We start from the raw sequence: 15326 nt of genomic DNA, 5'->3' as shown, positions 1-15326 counted from the left end.
CTGGTTAGTCAAATCACCAGTGCTATTAGTACATGAGTTTATAGATTTGGGTCTGGTTAGTCAAATCACCCGTGCTATTAGGACATGAGTTTATAGATTTGGGTCTGGTTAGTTTTAGTGTATGGTGTTTTTATTTGCATGCTTTTTTTGTAATCAAATTTATAAAAACCTTAGAAAATTAACTGATTGAAAAATTTCTGGAAATTCAAAATTCACGAGCACAATTTTGTAACACTGGCTAACATCTTAGACAGTAAAACACTCATTCAGTAAATAATTTAAAGGAGCATGGAGTGTTTAATGAAAAGTATGTTTTTCAAGACAAAAATAGTTTAATGAGAAAATGACATCGTTTGAAGCTTTGCAAGTTTCTTTACTGTCTGGATGAATAAAAACAATTGGGATAAAGGTCTGTGTCTGGATCCATGCTGTTACCACATGCTATTGTTGTTGAAGTAGTATGTGACAAAAATTAGTCTCACACAGATCTGTAGTTTAGGAAATGAGGAATATTTTAATAACATTTTCAGATATTATGGACATTCTTTGATACATAACCAAAACTTGAAAAGTGCTTGTTTCTTGCATATGGCAGCAATATAGTAATGGTATATTTTGTACTATTTTACATTAAAATCCACTAAATTATCTTATTCTTAAATGGATCTTTTCCAGATGTGATTTCAAACACTGTAACTTTTTGAAATATGCCTAGGGACTCCTATAGGAAGCAAAATAAATATTAATTTTTCCTGTTAAGAATTGAGGCACTTTCTTCCACTCTCTCTGCATCTTCTGGGGCAGGACATGGACATAGATGGTTTAAGTTTCAATTCTCTTCCTCTGTGTATGCTTTGTTGCCAGGAAAGCCTTTCTTGTATGTCAATGCCACAGACCTGGATGATCCGGCAACTCCCAATGGCCAGCTTTTTTATCAAATTGTCATCCAGCTTCCCAAAATCAACAATGTTATGTACTTTCAAATCAACAACAAAACAGGGGCAATATCGCTTACCCCAGAAGGTGAGTCACGGCAGACCCTCACAAGTCAAGCCGTCCTCCTCAGTCAGAGGAGGTTCTGTCACCCGTGGGGACACGTCTTTTCTCCTTCTCCTCCCCTATTTGTATAGGATCCCAGGAATTGGATCCAGTGAAGAATCCTACCTACAACCTGGTGGTCTCGGTGAAGGACATGGGGGGCCAGAATGAGAATTCCTTCAGTGATACCACATCTGTGGACATTACTGTCAGAGAGAACATCTGGAAAGCACCAGAACCTGTGGAGATTAGAGAAAACTTGACTGATCCTCACCCCATCAGAATCACTCAGGTAGTGTCCAAGTGATATTTATAGCTAATTCGGACCCATACATTGATATGTAGAGACCTATCCTCAAGGTCTTCACTAATTGTTTTACTAGATACATTTTGCATTATGTAATTACAAAGCAAACTAAGTAATCAAGGCCCTACATCTCCAAAGTTTATCATCACAAGCAGAAAACTTGGCCCATGCGCATGTGTGCATGCACACCCATACCCCCACATCCCCCTACTTTATTGGGGTGTTTTATTGTTTTCATCCAGTAGTATGAAATATAGCTGCCTTAGTAGGTTGAATGGCATGTGGTATACCATCAGTATACGTTGTTAGTAACAATATCAGAGAAACCAGGTCCTCTCAATGTATCAGGTCTTACTTTTGAGTATATTTTGTTGTTGTTTGGAGAATAACTCTAGTAGTTATTTTTATTTCTGAGATCCTTCAGCCTTTAATATTTGATGGGGTACATCTCATCATGCATTTCAATTAAATGAATAAATGAATCTAAGTCTGTTGTTCTCAACCTGCGGGTTGTGACCCCTTTGGGGGTTGAATGACCCTTTCACAGGCGTCGCATCAGATATCCTGCTTATCAGATATTTACATTTCAATCCACAGCAGTAGCCAAATCACAGCTAAGAAGTAGCAATGAGATTAATTTTATGGTTGGGGTCACCAAACCATGAGGAATTGTATTAAAGGGTAAGACAATTAGGAAGGTTTAAAACCATCTCTTTAAGGAATCTTTTATTGCTCTGGATTCATCTTAATTTTGGATTCTAGAAGCTCATCATGCATCATATAAAGTGCACTTTACTTCATAAATTGATGTTACACCCAGTCAGAGTTCTAGAAGAAAGCAACCTGTGGACTCTTCTGTGGGTTTGTAAAGATTACTTTAGGGAAGGAAGAATTCCCTTGTCTGCTTTTTTTTTTTTTTTCTTTTTTTCTTTTTTTGGTATTTTCGAGACAGGGTTTCTCTGTATAGCTCTGGTTGTCCTGGAACTCACTCTGTAGACCAGGCTGGCCTCAAACTCAGAAATCCACCTGCCTCTGCCTCCCAAGTGCTGGGATTAAAGGCGTGCGCCACCATCGCGCGGCTCCCTTGTCTGCTTTTAAGGTTACTTTAGGTTGAGAATTTTAAAAAATGTTACTTAGTTGCTCTAAGAAACTGCTCATGTGCAGACAGAGTTGTGAGAAATTCCGAAATGAGACAATAGAAGCTGTTGACCTTCTCTTCAGTCTGTTTACCTTTCCCACCGCTCGCTTTGGCCATGCAGGTGCAGTGGAATGACCCAGGGGCCCAGTATTCCTTAGTCAACAAGGAGAAGCTGCCACAGTTCCCATTCTCGATTGATCAAGAAGGAAATATCTACGTGACTCAGCCCTTGGACCGGGAGGAAAAGAACTCGGTGAGCGAAAAGGGACGTTCCGTGGGCCACAAGACAAATCCTATGTCTACTTATGGTTGAGGACAAATTAATTGTACATTAAAAAAACAAGATGAAACTGTGTTCCAGATCCTAGACATTTGTGCATTCTCAGAGACACTGTGATTTCATGACTTCCCCACAAGTCTAACCAACATACTTAGAACTGAGAAATGAGGGGGAGTGAGTATGTCCGTGGGGTGATGAAATTCACTTCCCCTCATTTCTCAGTGCTAAGTATGTTGACACTAAGGTGAGAAGAGATGGTTAGCAAAACAGTTATTTTCCTCCACCCGTTAAAGGGATAGTGAAGGCGTCTTCTTACCTCTGCCTTTCACATTGCAGTATGTTTTCTTTGCAACTGCCAAGGATGAGAATGGAAAACCACTCGCATATCCGCTGGAAATTCATGTGAAAGTTATTGACATTAATGACAACCCACCGACATGTCTGTCTCCAATGACTGTATTTGAAGTCCAGGAGAATGAAGTATTGGGTAAGAAATGAGAGCTGTGTGATGTCATGGACCTGTCTTCCCTACCTGTTTCTGTGATCCCTTCCTAGCCTCTGGGGGTGACCTATTCTGCAGTCCATGGTCCATGTCTAGAACGGCACAGAGATAGAAGGTATCACGAGAGTCATATAGGTCCAATGTTTTGAATTGAACACTGTCTCTGGTCCTCTTAAGTTGATGCTTTTATAAACTGCCACCATCGCCACTGTTTCAGTGATAGTCACTGCAGAGCAGCATCCTGTGTACATGACCAGAAGGGTCGTCCTTGCAAGATTTTCCCTTCAGATATCTTATCAAACTTCTAAACAACTTACTTTCAAGAGATAAAGCTTCATCCAGCTTGCTAAAGAACTTGTTCTTTTACATCCATAGCCAGATATCCCACAATAAGTTGACAATACCAAGTTCAATGTAACCCTGTGGTTCCCTTTCCAGAAAGCCAAAGGTAACTGAGGAAGCTGGCAAGTGAAGTTAAGCCTCAGGCATGCTTGTTCTTTAGGTCTTTCTACCTTTGAGAAAAATGTGTCTCCTGATAGCTTTGTTTGTACAGGAACAACACTGTAAGAATGCTACTGACTAGGGACAACACTGTAAGAATGCTAACGACTTCTGAGGGGTTCGTTGTTTCTCCCCTGGATTTGAGGCTTTAGTCTAACTCCTTCTTGGAGTTGAGCCCATTGAGTAGACTGACATGTCTTTTGTGTTTGGGCTATGTACTTTTTAAGCTTGTGAGATCAGCTTCTTTGTGCTCCCCCTGGGTGGGGCCTACGCATCGAGGGATGAACATTTTCTTTGATCCTTCTGCTCTGGCTGCAACTCAGCTTTGACACAGCAACCGCTTTCCTGGTGGCTTGGTGGGGTTTCCTCCCATGGGATCACTCTTTGCCTCCTGGTGTTAGGTGTCACACAGAGGATGCATATTCTCTGGGTGTCCTGCAGTGGGGTGGTGTTCTTCATTTTATTTATCTCAATTCCTGCTTCAGCAAGGGAGGGTTAAATCATAGCTTGAAAGGTTTCAGCAGATATAAGGAATGAAGTCACAGGGACAATTGTATAATGGAGTAATTATTTAACAGCCAGCAAACACTTGTGCCATTATGTTTCACTGAAATTGGGGCTGGCCTTTGGTGCTGAAGGAAGGAAGAGAAATCTTTCGGGACCTTTCTAGATGACACCACAGGTCTCTTCATACAGGGCTGTCCATATGCTATATTTGTTCTGTATTGCTACATAACAAATTGCCCTCAAATTTAGCAGTTTAAAATGACAGACTCTCATTACATCAGTTTCTGTGAGTCAGGAATCTGATTGCAGTTCAGTTTGGGCCTCTGATTAGGAGGGACTGGGAGAGGGAGAGAGAGGAAGAGAGAAGCAACATGGCAGTCCCAGTGTTTCTGTAACCTATTCTTGGAAGTGACACTTGTGTCACATTCATCTCATCAGGATCTGGTCACTAGGCTCCACTCACAATTGAAAGGCAGATGTCATGGAGCATGGGTACCAGAAGATGGGGAGCATCATTTGGAGGCTGCCTACTTCCTTTAGGAAGAGGATGGTGTGTTTTCTTAGACCGGTGAGGCCATTGTTAGTAACGTGCTCAGGGTCTCCATATGCTCCCTGTTTTCTGAGATGTGAGAATTCACTTTGGAAAAGTACTTCATGAATTCTTTAAAGGAAGAAAAGTTCTCTCCAGCTGGATATGTTTCCATATGCAGCTTGTGAGAAGTATAGACAATGCATCTCCTTCTTGAGGAATACACGAAGCACTGGTTCATTCCTCTTAAGTTTATACTGTCTTCTTTGCCATCGTCATACAGTCAGTATCTTATAGGACAGCTTCTACTCTCAAGTCTTAACAATACCGACTACAATTCCTGAATCCCATCTGTGACCAAGACCAGCTTCTCATGAAGTCCCTCCTACCTTAAAATATTCCTGGATGCCCCCAAGCGTTGCTGTGTGTGCCCCTGGATCAGCTTTGGTTACAGCTTGTCCTGGCTTCAGTCACGCAGAAGCTGCATACTTCTTTCCCTTCTGGTTCATCCAAAGCCTTCCTGCTCTCACCTAGGGATGCCTGCAGTGCCAACACTGTGCCTGACAGCTGGAAGCTTCCCATGGACAGAACAGAATCACATCCTGAGCACCATGTGCGTGTGGCTAGAGGAAATGTTCAGAATGCCTTTCTTGAGAGGCCGTGTGTCACCACAAAGTTTCCTCAGTTATGATGAATTTAGAAAGAGGTAGCTGCTGTTACATGAGTACAAATTCCAAACTGCTTCTGAGCCACATACCCCAGGGGTGCAAATATCTCTATATCTATCTCTATATATGCATCTCTCTCTCTCTTTCTCTCTCTCTCTCTCTATATATATATGTACATATATATACATATGTAGATAGATAGATAGAGAGATAGATAGAGAGAGAGAGATAGTGATAGAGAAAGAGGTAGTTCTTCCATTTTCCATCCTTTAAGAGTCTATATAAGCCAGTGGATGCAAACTGATATAAATTAAGAGTGTAATTCAATTCAAATAGTGGCATCCAAATAAATCTCAGGTGGGATTCTTACTTCATGAAAGGAACCCGTATTTCCCATTTTTATAGATCCAGATGACCACAGATTCTGTCAGAACTTGCTCAAAGCTGGTAGGACACAGAATCATATCCACTGACTTCAGGAACTCCTGGGCCAAAACACACACAGACACAGTATACATATGGCATGGCATGTGGGGTGTGTGTGTGTGTATGTGTGTGTGTGTGTGTGTGTGTGTGTGTGTGTGAGACTATTCTTTGTGTGCTACCTTTGTGTGGGTGGGGTCAGCCTCTATAGTTGTTCACATAGCTCTCAGAAGTAGCCAAGGATTGGTTTCTTCTAGTTTAGCTGTGCCATTTGCTCAATGTGTTAATGTTTTAGGGCTATGGTAATAAGGCACCTGAAATTCGAACCTCTCAGTTCTGATGATGGGGAATCTGAAATTATGGTGACAGGATCTTGTGGGAGAGCCTGTTGCCTCTTCTGACTCTGACTTAAGCTAGTTGCTGACAACAGTCTGCAGATCTCTTTTCTCCTCTTCTTTTTCATCTCCCTTTGTGTCTCCATATCCTCCTCTTGTGCGTGGATGTTTTCACCCCAGTAATGTAGCTGCTCATATCTCTGATGGCCCTATTTTCAAATAGGGTCCCCCACCAAGATTGGAGGTGGATGTAGATTCCTTTGGGTGGGTGAGGAGCAGGAGGTACACCATGCTGAACTGTCACTCTCCACCAAATCTATAAGTTGATGTCCTAGCTCCTTGTGTGGGATAAATTGTTCTTCCTACCCAATTTATAGGATAAAGTTCTAGGTCTTAGTACTTCAGAATATGGCTATACAGATGTAGATGTTTTAAAGAGGAAATTGGGTAGGATGTGGCTGGGTAGGATGAGGGACTGGGTAGGATGAGGGATTGGGAAGATAGCTTAGTCAGTACATTTCTTACCTTGACTCTATAAGGACCTGGGTTAGATCCTCTGACACATAACACACAAAGCCAGGCATGGCAGTATATATTTGTAATCCCAGTGCTGGGGAGCCAGAGACTGGGGTTCACTGGCCAGACAAGTTAAATATACTTAGCAAGATTTTGTCCAGAGAGGGAGCTGGAGACTCTGTTTAAAAAACAAAATAAAACAAAACAAAAACCAAACAAAAGAAAAACCACAAGAACAACAGAAACCCAAGGTGGGTAGCTTCTGAGGGATGATGCTGATGTTGCCCTCTGACTCCCACATGCACATGTGTGTACATGTATACCCACCCACACAAGTAGGATGAGGACCCAACTGGTGGGCCTTAATCTAATCGGACCGGAGTTCCTAGGATAAATTTGGGTGCTACGGTACGAAGAGGAGGGACATAGGGAGGAGGAAGAAATAGCCATAGAGAGAAGCTTAGAGGAAAGCAACCTTGTCAACACCTTGAATTCATGTGTCCAGCCTCTAGGTCGCCCAGAAGGCTGATTTTTGTTTACGTCTCTCAGTTAACAACACTGTATGGCAGCCTTGGCTGCTACAGTGTCCAATGAAGCATACCGTGGAAAAATGCAAGGAGCCAAAGCAAAGCTAAATGCCTTTGCTCACTCCCCCAAACTGTCCCCCATGTTTTCTAGGAAGCTGCTTTATGAATTGGTTGTTGTCCTTTCCTCTCCATAGGTAGCAGCATCGGGATCTTTGCTGCCCACGATATGGATGAAGCTGACAATATCAACAGTATTTTGAAGTACAGACTTGTAGACCAAACACCCAAAGTTCCTTCAGATGGACTCTTTCTCATTGATGAATATGAGGGGAAAGTCCAGTTGGGCAAACAGTCCTTGAAGAAGCAGGACAGTCCTCAGTACAACTTAACAGTGGAGGTGTCGGACATAGGTAAGCCCTGTACTCAACGTGGCTGTTGTCCTTCTACGATCTGTGAGACTTCTCATGCTGGTAGCATTCTCTGCTTTCTACGATTGTGAGGAAGCCAGGTGTTTTCTTAAGAGCTAGAGGTACAGATCCAGAGACATTGCATTGTCTCTGGTCCTCTGAGAACTAGGTGTCAAGAGGGATTCAGTGACCATCTCAAAGGGGATGTCTTTAAGGAAAAATGGAAAGAAAACTTCAAAGTCGAGGGGATCCCCAGACAGCAATACTGGCTTGATCATGATGGAAGGAGTTTTGATAACAATGTTCTAGACCATTGAGCAGTCTGAGAAGAAATTCAAATGGTTGTCAGGAATTCTGCAGGTCATTGTCTCTGGGGATAGGCCTGTCTTTGCATCACAACTTGCTCAGTAATCGTCTGCGGGCAGCCAACGGAAGATGAAGCGCAAGTGTAGTGTTGGTCACAGCCTAACACTGCAGGTCATCAGTCCAGCTGTTAAACTTGCCAGGCGCAGTCCGAAGCAACTATAATTAAAAGACAGGAAAAATTCTTTCTTTACCTTACTTCCAGACTGAAAGTATCTGTGTATGAAAGCAGTAGAGAAATGTGTCATTGCCGGTCTTGATGGGAGAGAGTTTGGCCCTTTCTTGCCAGCTTCAAATTGCCCACTAGACAACCATAGGAGACCTTTTTCCTTTTTTTTTTTTTTAAGAATTATTTATTTTATGTATACCAGTACACTGTAGCTGTCTTCAGACACACCAGAAGATAGTGTCAGATCCCATTACAGGTGGTTGTGAGCCACCATGTGGTTGCTGGGAATTGAACTCAGGACCTCTGGAAGAGCAGTCAGTGCTCTTAACTGCTGAGCCATCAAAGTGGGTTCTGCTTAACCTCTCCTCTCCTTAGGGCAGAGGAATCTTTAAGAATCTCACAGCAACTTCCCATTCTCAAACACATCTCTACATCCACAGACAAATGTGCTGCTATCTCTAGGGTACTCAGAGTCTTAGGAGGTAACTGGCTCATGAAATGATTCTGTAATTGTTTTCTGAGGAACACAGTTTACATAGGTGTGGAAAAGAAAGGACCAATGGTTCACATGTTATTTCTTATTTTTTCCCTGTCCCATGGATGCTGATATCCTGGGAGAACTTGAGTTAAGCAAGTTCCAGTGCAAACTGCCCGTCATGTTCTCAGGTAGCTAGTGAATTGACACACAATGAAGGTCTGATGCTCTTTAGTACCATGTTAAAAGGTCCAGTGAGATAAATGTCAATCATGCTGTCCATGGCGAAGTGGCAGACTCCCACACTGGCCGCCCATGCCTTCAGTATCTAATCATTTGCCTTGCCAAGGTACCAGACAAAGTATTAGGGATGCACAGATGAACCAGACCCAGTGTCTGTCCCTAAGGGAGTACCCTTTTTGTCAAGAAAGATGGACACACATCTTAACCACTCGTAGGGATGTACTGTCTACTGTCACTGAGGCACTATTCCTACACACCTCCCTACAACACACCTGGAGGCCATGCTCATCTCGTACCTGGATCCACCTGCTGGTTCCTATTAGTCCTAGAACTGTCAAACCACCCTCAAAGCCTGGGCCATTTCTGTGAGCTACCTCAACCTCCCTTGGAGGTGAATTATGCCACTTTATCCCTTACCTGGAGGAGAGGAAGCAGGTGACCTGGAACCTCTCCACCATGCTGGGTAGAACTGATGCTGGGTAGAATTGCCCACTAGACAACCCAGCACTCAGAGACGGAAAGGCAGCCTGTGGGATGTTAGGCAGTATTGTGCAAAGGGACAGTTTTGCTTTGGGCATCAGAGATTATATAACACTCGCCTGCCAGGTAAGGGAGCTGCTGCAGAGAAAGCAGCCATCCTGGTTGTTGAAAAGCCTTCCCAAAGCTAGGGCAGTGGTATGCTCAGGAGAGCATCTCAGGGCCCAGTCTGGCTTCTGCCTCTTCTTGTTGACCTGCTTGTGGGTGAGGTGGGGGACAGAGCAGCCTCCATTCACAGGGACTGTGAAATTATGGCAGCAGCTGTTGTGTCGCTGCCACTGTTTCCTTACCAAATCCTGATGCCAATGCATGATTTCCAGTGAGAATTCTATGGTGTGATTTTGGTTTTCAGATTTCAAGACTCTCTGTTCTGTTCAAGTCAACGTTATTGATATCAATGATCAGATTCCCATCTTTGAAGTATCAGACGTGAGTAGATGTAATTATTTGTTTTATTTTTATCTGGATCATATTACTGAACCCTTAATTTAAATAAAAATATAGACAATGTGCCAGTTAGTCTGGTCAATGCATCAATAAAAACCAGGTACCATGATTCCTTGGGGACACTAAGGTGTACTGAGAGTATCTGGGTATGTCTATTTATAAACTCTTGCCAGCAGCTCATTTATTCTAAATGCTGTTTTAAAAGCTATAACCGCAATCTTTTTTCAGATTGAAAATTAAATGGCTGCTGGTAGCTTGTTATAGATTTTTGCATACAATGGACAGTAGATAGATCTTCTGATCTATGCCAAGCAATTGGGATTTAAAAAATTAGCATCAGAAATACTGGTGACTTTAACTCATTTTGTATTTAACCAGGTAAGAGGAAAGGAAAGGGGAAAAAATAACTGTGGCTTAAGCCTAAGAGAAATGTGCTCCTTATATTTGTAAGAATTAGTGTTGGATGTAGAGCAAGTATCAGGGCAGAAAGAACATCAGGGCAAATGTCTGTGGTCATTGTGCGGTGTTATCATTGCACCCTTAAAAGGAATGTCTCAATTTATTTAGCTCCCGGGAGAGAGAAGCCCACTTGACTAGATTGTTATGTTAGAAGTCAGTTTTGAGGCAGCCCAGAGCCTCCTGATGACGTCCATAAATCAAAACAGAGGCAAGGCTGTAACAAAGAAGAGAATTAATGTACAGTAGAGCTCAGAACCGTAAGAAGTGTGATGGAACATATCTTGTCTAACAGTCACCGAGCTTAAGCAAGCATGAGATGAAGCAGCTTCTATGCTCTGGGGCATTTTTCACTTCCTAGTATTGTGTGTTCCCTGCATTTCAGCAGACGTTGGTCAAGTAGATTGAGCAGAAGATTTCTGCAGTGGGGAGTTTAAAAGCCTGGAGATGCAAACCTGGCTGGAGACAAAGTGGGCTTGCTTATTCCATTGCCAGCATCTTCTCTTGGACCCTGGCTGTTACCGTTTTTTTGAGATCATGCTGTGGGGAAGAGTGGATCTTGGGACTTCAGGGGAGCCAGAATGCTTTATGAGGTGTGAGGGACACAGGCTTTGGAGGTTTGTTTTCGATCATACTGAGTGGGTTTGACTGTGCTAGCCCTCGGCTCCTCTGACAAATGTGACTGGCAAGTTTGCGGCCCTCTAGTGTATTTTGCTGCTCATCTTTCATAAGCGCTGTATACCAGCCATTCAGAGGCTCTGCATGCATTATCCCCTAATGACCACAGGTTGCATTCTCTTAGTAGACAAGTGACAGAGCCCATGTTTAAAGAAATGAGATAACTGCATCATTCAACTAACAAACAGCAAGTTTAGGGTTGGTAGCCAACTCTGACTTCAATGTTTTGGACTCCTACTGTCTATCCCTTGGTTGACTCAGGAATTAGAAGTATCTGTCACACATAGGTAGGTACTTCTCAGATTACGGCTATCTATATCACTATTATTCAAATAATTATAGTTATTAAGCATGCGGATGTTGGAGGAGAAGTCTATTTTAGGATCCTTCTAGAATGTCTAAGTTGTTATGTTCCTAGGTGTGGATTTCAGTTTATAAGTACAAATGATGTTAGAACCAACTGTCACATGCTCCTCAAGAGGAAAACCATGCTGGGTATTAAACCAGCTGTGACCTCTGCCCCGAATCCAGAGGTGTTTGCCCTTTGGCCAATAAACTCAATGACACGGACCTTCTGTTTCCTTTCTGGTTTCTTCCTCAGTATGGAAGCAAGACTCTCTCTGAAGACACAGCCATCGGAACCACCATCTTAGTCATCCAAGCTACAGATGCTGATGAGCCCTTTACAGGGAGCTCTAAAATTCTGTACAAGATTGTACAGGGAGACACTGAGGGAAGACTGGAAGTTGTCACAGATCCCAAGACCAATACAGGATATGTCAAGATCAAAAAGGTAGATGTCTCACATAATAATTATTAATAAAATAAAATAGATTATTCTACCCACAATTATGTCAGGACCAATAGGCAGAGGTGGCATGTGCACACGCACACACAAGTCATCTGGTGTGGATACTGGGAACCAAACTAAGATCTCTGCAAATGTTCAACTGCTAAGCCACCTGTCTAGCTTCAGAGACGAGAGTATAGTAGACAGACACTCCTTATGTGATTAAAATGGCCATGCACAGAGTTAATCAGGAAGGTGATCCCAAGTTTGAAGACAGAGGAGACAAATGTGAAATGAAGGAAGGTAACAGACTTTTATCCTGATTTTAGTTAGCTTATGAGTCTGAGTGAGGGGCCTGTGCTTTTTACCTCAAGGAACTTTTAAGAACTGCAGCTCTTTCCTTTACCATGTTCCTAAGCCCAGTTGGCTCTTTTCTCCTTCCTATAAAGACTAGAGAGTTTGGAGATAAAGTATTATCTCAAAGTCCCCCATGTCTTTCTTTAGGGTCTCTCCAACTTTCCCTCAGCCTTTTCCCATCCCTCACTATGTACCTGAGTCTCAATATTTCTCTTCTGTAGCTGCATAATTTGTGTTAGAGCTCATCATGGGTTTACCAGATAACTCATTTAGAACCAACACCATCCAATGGTCCAATCAGTATTGAGTTAAAGCACTTTCCATGGGGAGAGTACAAAGCCTTCCAGGTAAACAAGGAGAGAGCCTGTTGGAATGTTGCTTGTTGCTTGGGGCTGAAAAAAAAAAAGACTCAGGAAATGTTTTGAACTAGAGCAAAAGAAAGCGGAAAATAAAAGCTGAAAGCAGAGGCCAAGTAGAGCAGTTGTATAGAGAACAAAAACGAGCAATGGAAAAAAATAACGCCAGCCTAGAACCAGCCACAGGATGGAATCAGCTATTGGAATTTGAAATGTTGCCCATCGTGTGTTTGGACACTTGGTCTCAGGCTGGTGGTGCTGTTTTATAAGGTTTTGGATCCTCCAGGAGGCGAAGCTTTGTCTGAGAAACTATGGCCAGAGCTAAGAAGTTTTATGGACCAGCGTTACTTCCCATCCATTCATTTGTTTTCTGACAGCAGACACAATGCGGTCAGCTACACCTTTCTTGCTGAGATGGGCTGTGTCTCTTCATAAGCTGCGAGCCAAAGTAAACTCTTTCTCCCTTAAGCTGCCTCTTGTCAGGTATTTAGTGACAACAAGAAAAGAGTATGCACTGTCACCTGCACCCCGTCTGACAAGGGTGCCTATAGGGTTCAGCAGAGTTCAGTGTACTACACCCATAACCTTCTATGGAAGTCTTATATTTGGAGAGCATACGACCACGCTTCTTCTTCCATGCTTGTCTGTCTACATGGAGAGAGAGCATGAAAAGGATGGGGAAGGTGGTTTTCAGAGTGGGAGTGGGTAGTCTGCAAAGCATGGTAGTATGAGTCTTTGCTGCAGGGCATCTCTCTCCCCCCACCTCTGTAGGGACTCAGATAGGAGGATGTCTGTCCCAGTAAACAACTGCAGCATGTCATTTTTTTTCTTTGTGGTTATCTTATCATGTAGCATCCCCAGCTAACATGACCATGTGTGGTGACTGGATCCTTTAGGGAGGTGATGGTAGTGGAGAGCTATAGCTGTCCTTCCACATAAGCTGTACACGGAGTACCATCATAGTAGAGCCAGGCCACTCTCCAAACGCTTGTCATCCTTGTTTTGTATATTGCTATATTTACTGTGTCTAGAATATTGCTTGACACATGGCAGATGAAGATATTGAGTATTGCTTGCTGAATGAATAATTGAAATTTGTTTCATGTCCAATTACTAACAATCACATAAGCAACTGTAGAACCTCGGTGGTAGGAACCTGACCCCAGGCACTGTGACAACAGAACTTGAGTGTCAAAATTTGGCAGGCTGACCACTGGAAGGTAATCTCAGAACACAGTTGAAATCCTGGAGTTCTGAAGGTCAGAAGCTGTACCAGAGGCTTATACTCCTATTGGCAATGATCAAGAGAGATACTGTGTTTTTAGCCACACTAAGTACTTAACAGTCTCTCCTCCCATGACACCAGGCATATCTCTGCAAGAGCATCTTGGTATCGGCGTACACTGCTGATGGACAGTGTAGCCGGAGACTTCGGTGGCGTCCTCTGGAGCGTGGACCTCAGATTAGGCTCTTTGAAGTGCAACAACCCACTCTCAGGAATGGATTTTAGCCCATTGGATGTAGAAAAAGATGATATATATATGTATATATACATATATACATATATATGTGTATCTCACAAATTATGAAAATATAAATATACACACATAAATGTATACATATATACACATACATGTATATGTGTGTGTGTGTGTGTATATATATATATATATATATATATATATATATATATATATATATATGTTATATTTGAGTGTGGACTTGGCATAAGTGTATGGTATACACACATGTGTGCATACATCCAGGAGGCCAGAGAAGGATGTTGTATATCCTCTGGTATTACAATTTTCTTTCCATTGAAATGCTCAAGGATCAAGTCTTTTATCTATGTACCCTCTGGGTATTGTGTGTCAGGAAGGAGATGAAAAGCGAGGTGATTATGCTACAGTTCTTCCTCTTACAGAGCTGATGGCCAGCGACAAGACAAAATAAGAGCAACATGGACAAAGCTCTGTCTGGGGTGCTGTGCAGTTGCAAAGGAGATGTAGCCCATCTATCCAGGTTATGTGGTGGGATGAGGAAATGGATGAGGAAAATAGTATTGCTTAGCTCCTGGGGGAAAGGGATTCATTTAGACTAAGCCCATGTGATCCATCTGTGTCTGTCATGCATTTCATGAATGGATGTCACTACCACTGTACACTGATGACAGAATAATACAAGAGAAAGCCCAGGTGTCTGAATCCTTTAGAACAATACACCTACATTAAGTCACAAGTGTTGCCCCTAACATATAATGTCTGTCTTAGTTAGGGTTTTATTGCTGTGAAGAGACACCATGACCCAGGAAACGCCTATGAAGAAAGATGTTTAATTCGGGCTGGCTTACATGTTCATAGCTTTAGTTCATGATTGTCATGGAGGAAGCATTTCAGTGTCCAGGTAGACATGGTGCTGGAGAAGGAGCAGAGAGTTCTACATCGTGATTCAAAGCAACAGGAGACTGGGTGTTATACTGGGTGTTGACATAGCTTGAGCATATATAAGACCTCAAAGCCTGCCTCCACAGTGACACATTTCCTTCAAAAAGTGCTCCAACAAGGTCACACAAGGAGTGGCTAATAGTGCCACTCCCTATTGGCCAAGCATTCAGACACATGAGTCTATGAGGGCCATTCCCATTTAAACCACCACAACATCCTTTTGGGCTTTACATTGGTTCTGTTTAGTTTTTGATGTTTTAGGTCCTTTTATTATTATTATTATTAGATATTTTCTTTATTTACATGTAAATTTCTCCATTCCCAGTTTCCCCT

At 42.5% G+C, this 15326-nt stretch overlaps 1 protein-coding gene across 5 annotated transcripts in view; it reads left to right on the top strand.

Annotated features, from left to right (window-relative positions):
* Window positions 1-15326, top strand: part of Cdh17 (cadherin 17) — a 66725-nt gene that overhangs the window by 33703 nt on the left and 17696 nt on the right. For all 5 annotated transcript variants that reach the window (XM_031368773.1, XM_031368774.1, XM_031368776.1 and 2 more), the window contains 7 exons: window positions 865-1023; window positions 1131-1330; window positions 2605-2736; window positions 3100-3250; window positions 7466-7681; window positions 9818-9894; window positions 11648-11839. In XM_031368773.1, the coding sequence (XP_031224633.1) occupies window positions 865-1023; window positions 1131-1330; window positions 2605-2736; window positions 3100-3250; window positions 7466-7681; window positions 9818-9894; window positions 11648-11839 (1127 nt within the window). The remainder of the gene's footprint in view (window positions 1-864; window positions 1024-1130; window positions 1331-2604; window positions 2737-3099; window positions 3251-7465; window positions 7682-9817; window positions 9895-11647; window positions 11840-15326) is intronic.

This window comes from Mastomys coucha, unplaced genomic scaffold (genome assembly GCF_008632895.1).
Source record: "Mastomys coucha isolate ucsf_1 unplaced genomic scaffold, UCSF_Mcou_1 pScaffold14, whole genome shotgun sequence".
Taxonomy (NCBI): Eukaryota; Metazoa; Chordata; class Mammalia; order Rodentia; family Muridae; genus Mastomys; species Mastomys coucha.
The sequence above is the reverse complement of the archived record's forward strand: the minus strand, read 5'-3'. Positions and strand labels throughout refer to the sequence as shown.